The 9671-nt window shown below is 33.0% G+C and overlaps 3 protein-coding genes across 3 annotated transcripts in view; 1 reads left to right on the top strand and 2 right to left on the bottom strand.

Annotated features, from left to right (window-relative positions):
- Positions 1-4: 4 nt before the first annotated feature.
- Positions 5-1621, bottom strand: LOC119667144 (cytosol aminopeptidase-like; the record flags this gene model as incomplete). The annotated part of the gene is made up of 6 exons (XM_038076432.1): positions 1403-1621; positions 1218-1333; positions 1019-1154; positions 388-893; positions 110-329; positions 5-31 (listed from the first exon to the last, which is right to left on the bottom strand). Coding segments are annotated over exons 1-6 (1125 nt in total), but the record flags the coding sequence as incomplete, so codon positions are not given.
- A 3639-nt stretch (positions 1622-5260) lies between these two features.
- Positions 5261-8866, top strand: LOC119667143. The gene is made up of 5 exons (XM_038076431.1): positions 5261-7294; positions 7461-7546; positions 7619-7844; positions 7911-8660; positions 8726-8866. Exons 1-5 carry the CDS (start codon positions 5564-5566, stop codon positions 8864-8866), a joined length of 2934 nt encoding a protein of 977 aa, XP_037932359.1. The 5' UTR covers positions 5261-5563.
- A 746-nt stretch (positions 8867-9612) lies between these two features.
- LOC119667142 overlaps positions 9613-9671 on the bottom strand; it is a 1012-nt gene continuing 953 nt past the window's right edge. The window contains exon 3 of the mRNA XM_038076430.1: positions 9613-9624. Coding sequence (XP_037932358.1) covers positions 9613-9624 — 12 coding nt within the window. The remainder of the gene's footprint in view (positions 9625-9671) is intronic.

The following is a 9671-nucleotide window of genomic DNA, read 5'->3' as shown; positions in this document are numbered from 1 at the left end:
CCATCACAACAACACCGGCCTTATCAATATCCTGTTTAGGAGAAGCAAATTTTTGAGGTATTTTTAAAGTAAATTTCAAATGATTTATTTTTATATTCAGAATACATACACGAATACCCATTGTTTTTTTATTTAATAAAGTTATAACGTCACCGGGTTTTACTGCCATGCCTGAGGGCATATTCTCACACACTGGTAAAATACCAGTAACATTAATTGGCAATGACAGAGCTGCTGCTGCGCGTATTGCAGCTATGACTGTTGCAGCACCAGCCATAGAACCACGATATTGATCCATGCGCAAAGCTTTGCGCAAAGAGAGACCACCACTAATATTTATATTATATGTTGTGTTATAAGAACTTGTAAGGAACATTATGGTATTACCTATTAAATGTTATGCCCTTGCCTAGCAGCAGTATGGGTTTATCCTCTGGTGATGTTCCACAGTAAGAAACTTCAAGTAACACTGGTGGTTCACACGAACCTTTTGCAATTGCTAAAAACGAATTTAAGTTCACTTGTTCAATCCATTCCATTGTACGAATTTCAACAGAGACTCCGCAAGGACACAATGCATCTACTGCAGCCTGTGCTAAAGCAGTGGGTGTCATTTGATTTGCTGGAGTATCGGTTAAACGTCGCGCTAAATTTTGTGCTTCCGCCTTAAATAAACCACGAGTCCAAGCATCAACATCTGGAGAATCATATAATTCTAGCTTTGGAAGAGGTATGCGATGTTTTGGACGTTTAAAATCGGAATATCGATACATAGCTAAGGCGGCACCTTCTGCTGCTTGTTCGGGATAATCTAGGGAGTCCATAAATATTTCAGAACAACCCTGATATTGTAAACTACGTGCACCTATACCAGCAGCTACACGAGCATTTTCCTACAAAATTACGTTTACGAATTATTCTAATATTTTAAAAAATGACTATTTTAATTATAAATATCAAAAACTTTATTAATCTAATAATATTTACTCATGGATTGCAAAATTATTTTCTAACTCACCATTCCTTCATCAATCACTTCCATTTCATTGTATCCAACACCATCGTTACCGGCGCCAACTACAGCTACAGATCGATATTCGGGGTCTAAATTATTAAAAACTTTTCCTTTGCCTAGTGCACCTGTTATACTCCATCTGTGTTTAATATATATATGTTATATTGGAATACTTGCTTCAATTTATATTCTCTCAACTTACTCTCTTATCAATTCCGTGAGTTTGCCCTGTACGCGATCATCAAATTTTTCGCCACTGGTTGTTAATTTAGGGACCTTGTCGTCATCTTTAATGTACACACCAATGACAAGTCCTTTCTAGAGAAATTTGATCATTTAAATAAAAATATGTATGATGATTAAAATTTTATATTAAGATCCACTTGCCGTTATTCGCCTGTCATCATGAGAAATATTTCTCCGTGTAAACTGTGTATTAAAATTAGAAGATGAGCACAGTACAGGTGTGAAATATTTTTGAAAATGATATTGCCTAATTGATTGCATTCTATAAAATATACAAATGCGATTATTTCACTGGATTCCAAATTGAAAATATGGATTTAATAAGTCCGATCTACAAATTATTTAAAAGCATAAATTCGAATAAATTTATTTATTTTTTTTTTTTGAAATGTCATAGAAAATATTTAATTTTAAAAATTCAATGAATGATTTTTAAATATTTTGTATATAAAACTAAATTTAGTCATATACCAGATGGTTTATATCCAAACTCACCGTCACTCTTAGGGTAAGGATTTAACGCAGTGAAATGGGGTTAGCATATCTTCGTAAATAATTCAAAGATGAAATGTAACATGGATGAAGCAATCTATATCAGATTGTTACTCAATCGCGGAAACGAATGTCTGTTGTCAATAGATTGTAATTTTCTTAAACAATAGAGCTGTTATCCTAACTCTATCCATCCACAGTACAAAATCAGAGCTAGCGAAGTAATGCAAAATTAACCTGAAATCTATGAGTGACCAATCTTATTGATTTGGATTGATTTGTAAGCCAAAAAATACAAGGGAATAAGATAACGCATAAATTACGCAGAAACATACTCTGCAAAAAAAAACAAATACTGATCTCAATAAAAGTTGTCCAAGTAATTTTTTAAAATTAGCAAAACATTCTGAAAGTCCACTTACATTGCTAGACTACAATTTACTAAGAAGAAGGATCCTTTTGAGTATGACAAGGATCACAATAGTGACCTGCAAAAGCTGCAGAAAGAAAACAGTACATCTCTTCCCAATAAAATCAACTCATTCCTTCGGCGACGGTGCTGATAGGTCATTGCATATATGTTAAGGAAGGTATACATAAGCCTTGTCCTACATTCTAACTTTTGTTGGAGTTATGATTTAGCGATTGAGCAGGAAACTGTACGCCGACTCATGTGTCAGCATCATTGATTAATTTGGAAAAATTTCAAAATCTTTCTGGGTTCTTTTCTAACTGTCCCAATAGTTAGGTTGGTTTCCTTCTACTTGAATGTGGGCATAATTCCTTCTTAAATCCACGCCGTTAGTATCCTAGCTCTGCAGGTCTGTCGTACGAATAGTGTCTGATTCGTTGTATCACAGCGGGCTATTATTTGTGCTTAAGTTAGCTTTGGTGCGCAAGGCTATTGGTCTAACTTTTTTTATCTACCCCGTATGAGCAGTAAATAAGTGTAAAACTTTAAAGTACTGACAGCTAGAGATAATGCAGAAAGATATGCAGTTGGATCGAAATGTAGTTCATAATAGAATGTATAATTATTTGCACATAAAGTATACTCAATGGATTGAAACTATTATCCTACGAATACCATACGTGTTAACTGAATAGTATAAACTGAATAATAGTATGAATAGCTTCCAATCAATTTAAAGCATTTTTGAGAAAATAATTGCCTACTTTTAGGATGCAAAATAATGTGTGATAATGATTTCAAAAAATATTTATAAAAATATGTTTGTAAAATTACCACAAATATATATAGTTTATAGATATTTTTCGAGTTTTTAAGGAATACTAGCAAATAACAGTTAGGGATTATTTAAAAAAATCAATGATAACTTTTTTCTTATGTAAAAGCTTATTTGTCAACAATAAATTGTTAACATTACGTTATGAGGTGCTATTACATACACACTATTCAGCAAAATTATCTCTATCCGATAATTATTTTTTTCTTAATTCAAAGATTTAAACTGCGTTCAAAGTCTCTTGGTACATTCGCACAAATGACTTGCTAAGAGATATTAGAATAGACCCGGTCAAAAAATACAAAAGGGACAGAGCCCTGAAGCTATTCATGAAAACCGATATTCTGCCCTACTTAGCACTATCTAATCTCAGAATAATCTCTAGTCGCGTTGGGGCGGTACGAAGATCTAAGATCAGTCATCGAATTATCACAAAGCTTTTGAGGAATACATAAATTAGTCAGTAAGAATGGTGGGACATAAAAAATGTAATAAAATGTGTACAAAAATAATTAAAGATAAATCAATACGATCAGACTAAAGTCTATTTAAAAACTTCTATAATTATACCTTGCAGTAATAAAGACAATTATTTTCGTTATTATCTATAATTTACAATTTTTTTTGATAAGTAATACATTTTCAGTCCATCTAAGATAAATATATCTTACTTATTGGATTAAAATGCAATAAGCGAAAATTTCATGAGTTCATTTATTTCTAATTTGATTGTCAAATGTTCTGGTAACATATTTACAAAATAATCTTTTTTTCAAACAATTTATTTTTCATGGTATTAAAAAGTGATTAGCACATACGAAAGTATTTATTGATTGAAAATTCTATGCTAATTAAAAGCAACAAATAATAGTGTTTTATGTGGAAATCAATAAATGCCAATTGAAATGGTTACAATGCAAATAGTTGAAAAACCTGAAGAAAAATGCAAGGCACTATGAAATTTTTGACCTAAAGAACAACATCGCCATGCGTTATGATATGACAGTTGAGTGCATCACCCACAATTTCTACTACTGGAACCTCCAAGCAGAAGTTGCAGCTAAAACCATCACTGAACCATTTCAACATAGCAATACTTGTAGCCCCAATGCTGTTAGTCAAATACTTTTCTGAGCTTTTTGCAAATTTTTGCATTACCGGGTCGCGTTCTTGCCATTTAAATCAGCTTAAGGCTTCATTTAAGTCAAGTATTGTCGGTAAAATGTTTTTAATTTTTTTAAAATATATTTAGAATGCGTTTTACTTATAGCAGGGAGTGTAATTTAAATTTTTGAGAAAGTTTTTGTTTTGAATTACTTGAATGCATATTTGGTGCAATTAGGTGACTTTATGACAGTAGCTGTTAAGCTTAAGCTAATGCAATAATAAAATAATTTCCATTTTTCATAGAAATCGACACACAGATTACTTATCTATTTTAAATATATGTATGATTACTATAGTTAAAGCTCTGTTAAATGAACGCTGCCTTGAACGGACATACCCATTAACTTTGCCATATTGCTAGTCCTTAGTTATTATTTTTAATACGAATTATGTTACGTTCATTAAAATGGATTTAAGGTCCGTCATCAACTAAAAGACATTTAAATGATATGATTTCTTAGCCTAGTTAAAGCCTAGTGTAGGGTAGAGATAAGCCCCCCAGCCATTATAAAGTAAAAGTGCGTAATAGCACTAACTCAAGAAAAAGAATCAAGACACGACAGTTTTCTTGATAGGAAAAAATTACTGGTCCGACTTCAACTAGTTAGGTTTCACTGGTTAGTTATATATTATGGAGTTTATATTAAAATATGAATATATAGTACGGTCGGATATCATCCCTTGATCTTTGTAATGGGATTTTTTTTTCTAAATATAAAAAGTTTTTTAAAGACTACTGCTGTACCTGAAAAGATCCTCACGTCACTGTAATTTCTGTATTCCATGAGAAATGTTTTAAATCTATTTTATACCTATTCTTTAAAGCAAAGTTCCGATTCGGAAAATGTTCAATATTTTTCTCAAATATTTCATATTTATTTATATTATTATTTTGATCTCGCAAAAGTTATTTGACTCTGTGAGCAGTCACAGATATTTTATATTAAGACTCCTAGATAAAGGGTTTTCAGTTTAGTGTGTGCCAGTAAATCATGTTTAAGTAAACTATGTTTTATAATTTTATATAAAAAAAATTATGTCAAAGAGCTTTGAATTTCATTTCAAATGAAAAAATGTAGAAACTTCAAACACATATACTTTTTTAACTAGTTGCAATATAGGTTTTTTCCAAATTCGTAGTTAATTAGAATTGTCCTTTTCGTCATGTACTATGCAATTTAAATAACAAATAAAATTTATCGTGAATACAAACCTAATAAAGCAACAATTCTTCATAATTTGCAAAACTTAATCATTTTATCGCAACCTAAAAAAGTGCTTAAATAAAAATCTGCGAGGTCGTCTAATTATTTTTTTTTTTATTGATTAAAGGTTTTCTTAAGAAACTGCGAGTTAAAGATAATTGTTTTTGATAATAGAAATAAAAAATTGCAAAATGAATCGCTTACGTACACAAAAGTTCAAACCAAATCCTGATGTCAACATAAGCGACACCGCTTGTAACAGCTCCTCAAGCAACAGTCTCCTAACCAAACTCACAAAACGCTACTCGACAATCAGCAATAAGATTACGCGAAGGTCTCACTCTGGTCGCAAAAGTCAGTCGCCACAAAAGATGATATCGGGTAGTTACGACATGACCGGTACACATTCTGATGATCATCGCTTGGAAATCGGTGCCCCTGTATTGATATCCACAACAACACTAGACACAGATCGCTTGGATGTTACAGAGGCGCGACTACGACAGATTAATGGCGGCATTGCTGCCACTAGCACAATGATACGTTGCAAACCTGCGCAATCATCGCCACCAATACCATCATCCGGTAGTGAGAATGAAATGTATTTAGATGCTTTAAGTACACCGCCGCGTAATAATTCCCTTCCATGCGATGAGGAAGATGATAAATTTGTTTTGGCACCAACGACACCGAAGCAGGCAAGCCCGGAACGTGAAATAAAACCCTTAAATACGCCTGTAGTAGAAAATAAAACTATTGAAATCGTTGACACAGCTCCTGTCGAGTCAAAGCCTAACTATATCGAAACGAATTGTTCTATACGCTCCGAGCCTAAACTTAATAGAAGGCAGCATTCAAAATCTGTGCAGAATTTACATAGATCGGAAATTAAGGTGTATTTACAAAAGTCACCATCCATTGAATTGAATAGAAGCTTGACAACTGCAGATTTAGATCACTGCCGTGATTTACCCAAAATACCAGAACTTTATGGTGCCAGTAAGTGCAGTTTAGCGCCCACCGAGAATGAAGACAAAGATTATAATAAAGAAAACTCCGCTCCTTCACGTATGATTAATTTGCATAATTCAAATGTATCTAATGATTCACTGTGCCCGGAAAAAAAAGTAGGTGGATTTCTGGCACAACAATTGCAATTCAAAAGTGTTGACTCTTTGGATATCAATCGGAATGGTAAACGGCAAAGTGTGATATTTGCTAGTAGTATTTCGATCAATGATCGTGGTTCAAAAAATAGTGTCATGAGCCAGGAAAGTGCCTTAGAAGATTTCGATCTCAAATCTGTAAGTTGTCAGAGCTTAAATGCACAAAGTTTATTTGTGTCCATTGATGAATTGAACGAAATTACGCGTCAACTCAATGAATGGGAAGACTTTAACCAAGAAATTGATTTGGAATATTGTCAACATCGCGATAATCTCAAGCCAAGTGAGAGACGAATTACATTACTGAAAAATAAAAATACACGTTTGATTAACTTCAATAACAACAAGGAGAAGATAAAGAAGGGATGGAATGGTGTAAAACATTGGCTTGAAGAAGAGAGTACTAAAATTAAAGAAGCAATGAACAGGCAAACACCCATGCATAGAGCGGGGGCTTCTCGTTTAAATCTTAATAGTTCAGACCCACAGTCCACACCTTCTGTTATTGGCAGTGTGGCATTAGAAAATAGAAGTGATAGACGTAGTATGTCACGGGAAAAAACATTAGCCGATAGTGATACTATCATGACATCAACATGTACGCTGTCAAAACCCGAAACACACTGTAGCCCTGTACATGAGCTGCGTCTAAGTTGTGATAATATGACTGAGGATGAAATGGACGAATTAGAATCGTCATATACACATAGACCAGGTGATGAGTCATCACCAGAAAGTAAGCGCATCAAACGGGAGGTGAGAATAACACAAATTTCTAGTAAATTATTGAACTTAGAGTTTTTAAATAATAATTGTAGAATTTTTTAAATACTGGAGAAAATGCGCTTAGATATATACTTAAACATAAACATATTTGTATATTAAAAATGAGTTTTTACTAATAATTGCTTTTAATTTTCAGGGCCAAAATGGATTCGAAGAATTACGACGCTACATTAAACAAGGAGGTGACTTCGGCAAGGAACTTATACTCATCCTACAAGAAAGGTAAGAGAAAATATATCATTTCGTTTGAAAAGACTGCTATATGCTTTTGCTTTTTTCTTTAAACACTATTAGAGTCGAAGCTGAAACTTTATATTCTAAATCTTTATCAAAAATGGCTAACAAATTGAACAAGGCTTGCCGCGAACTTCCTGGCAGTATTGCTGATGCTTGGCGTGGTGTTGCTACAGAAATGGAAAGTCGCAGCGATATACATCGTCAGTTATCAACTTCACTTACAGATGAAATAGTTAAACCACTGAAAACAATAGTCGATACTCATCATAAAGCAAGAAAATCTGTAAGTAAACAAATACTTTTAAATTACTTTGTTCTATAATATTCTGAAATCTTCCTTCTTTATTAGGTGGAGACCAATGTCGATAAGGCAGCGCGAGTATTAGCCGAATGGCGTGTCAGTGAAGCTAAGAGCAAAAAATCTTCACATGCTGCTGCTAGAGAAAATGAAAAACTACAGGACGCTATGTTGGATGTCCGAATACAAAAATCTCCATCCATTGCCATACTCCATCAAGGTGCGAACAAAGTAGCAGCGGAGAAAGAAATCAAATCAGCTGAAAAGGATTGCGCCAAATTGGATAACAAACGCAAAAAAGCTGAGGAAGCTGTTAAACGTGCTGATGTCGAATATTACACACTATGCGTACGTGCTGAGCGTGCACGTGTTGACTGGGAAATGTCTGTTCTGCGAGGTGCTTCGCTGCTACAAAATGTTGAAAATCAGCGACTTGTGAATATGAAAAACTTTGTCTCAAATTATACTCGTCTAACATCGATGATGAATCCAATAATAGATAGCGTAGTGCAGCGTCTACAGCCACAAGTTGATGCCTGTAATGTATTGAAGGACATGCAAGTTGTTAAGAATATAAGACGTAATTCAGAGGGTCCAAGTGAACAGTTGTTACCCGACTTTTATTGCGAACACACAACTTTGGCAATGAATCGTGAGAGGCGAAAACATGCTCTAATCAAATTACTGCAATTGGTAAAAGCTGATTTGGAACGCGAACGACGTTCACGTAATGGATTGAAGGGTCTCTCGCAATCATTGAATAACCAAGAGAATCAAAATATTACCGATAAATTGTATCATGTTAGTATTACAATTTAAATTGTTGTTTAAAAGTTTTTAATTAATATATATTGCATTTGTTTTAGATTCGTTCAATGCTAACATATTTGGAGGGCTCCCGTTTTAAATTACATTCAGCTTTGCTGGAACTGGATCATAAGCCACGTACAACGCATCCTCTTGCGCAACATATACAAGTAAGTCAAGAATTTTATTTAGAATTATAGAATAAAACATTTGGTTGAATGTTATTGAATACTGCAGAGAGGTTAAAATAGAGGATATACGCTTGCAACTAGGCTTATGATTATATACTACTCATTACTACTACTCAAGTAAAAATATAATACTTACTTATATTTATTTCTGTGTTCCACGTATTATCTTCCAAAATGCTCTAAATCTAAATCATGTAATTTGTTAAAAATATATTATTTTACAAGCAAAGCTATAAGAATCGAAGATATACAAACACTTATTAAATAAAAAAAATGTAACAACTTTTCTGATATATACTCCATTTTATAAATTAGATATTATCATTCACATATCATTAGTCACATTGATATTTGTGGATTGAGAAATTATGCTTATTATTATTAATGACTCTAGCTGCAACTGTGAGGAAAATGACGGTAGTGTTCTCCGCAAATGCACAGCTTAGGCATATATATTTCTAGATGAAATATATCTAGATTTCTTTTCTAGATGAAATTAATCCTAAGCAGTAAATCTACTTAAGGGATATCTTATTTATTAAAAGTTTGAAATAGTTTAAAACACTCTGAACTTTACTTTACAACACAATTGACATCAGGCCTAAGTCGTTGAATCATGTTAACTAGAGAATTATTTTAAAAGACTGGAATCGGGTCACTTTTTGAATACTTTTTTATTCCAAAAGATTTCTGCTGAAATCTATTATAAATACTGATAATATTTATATATGTATTATATTCGATTGTATGGATATCTAAGTTTCTTCCTATATATAGAAGAAGAATATCTATATGTTTAAATAAGTGTTATATA

This window comes from Teleopsis dalmanni, chromosome 1 (assembly GCF_002237135.1).
Source record: "Teleopsis dalmanni isolate 2A chromosome 1, ASM223713v2, whole genome shotgun sequence".
NCBI classification, from domain to species: Eukaryota; Metazoa; Arthropoda; class Insecta; order Diptera; family Diopsidae; genus Teleopsis; species Teleopsis dalmanni.
This window is presented reverse-complemented; position numbering and strand designations above follow the sequence as displayed.

Bases quoted from the DNA above. Each gene is read 5' to 3' on its own strand.
- LOC119667143 (XM_038076431.1), top strand. From the start codon at position 5,564: ATGAATCGCTTACGTACACAAAAGTTCAAACCAAATCCTGATGTCAAC. The intron at 7,295-7,460 runs GTGAGAATAACA...TTTAATTTTCAG, and splicing joins GTAAGCGCATCAAACGGGAG to GGCCAAAATGGATTCGAAGA. The intron at 7,547-7,618 runs GTAAGAGAAAAT...AAACACTATTAG, and splicing joins ATACTCATCCTACAAGAAAG to AGTCGAAGCTGAAACTTTAT.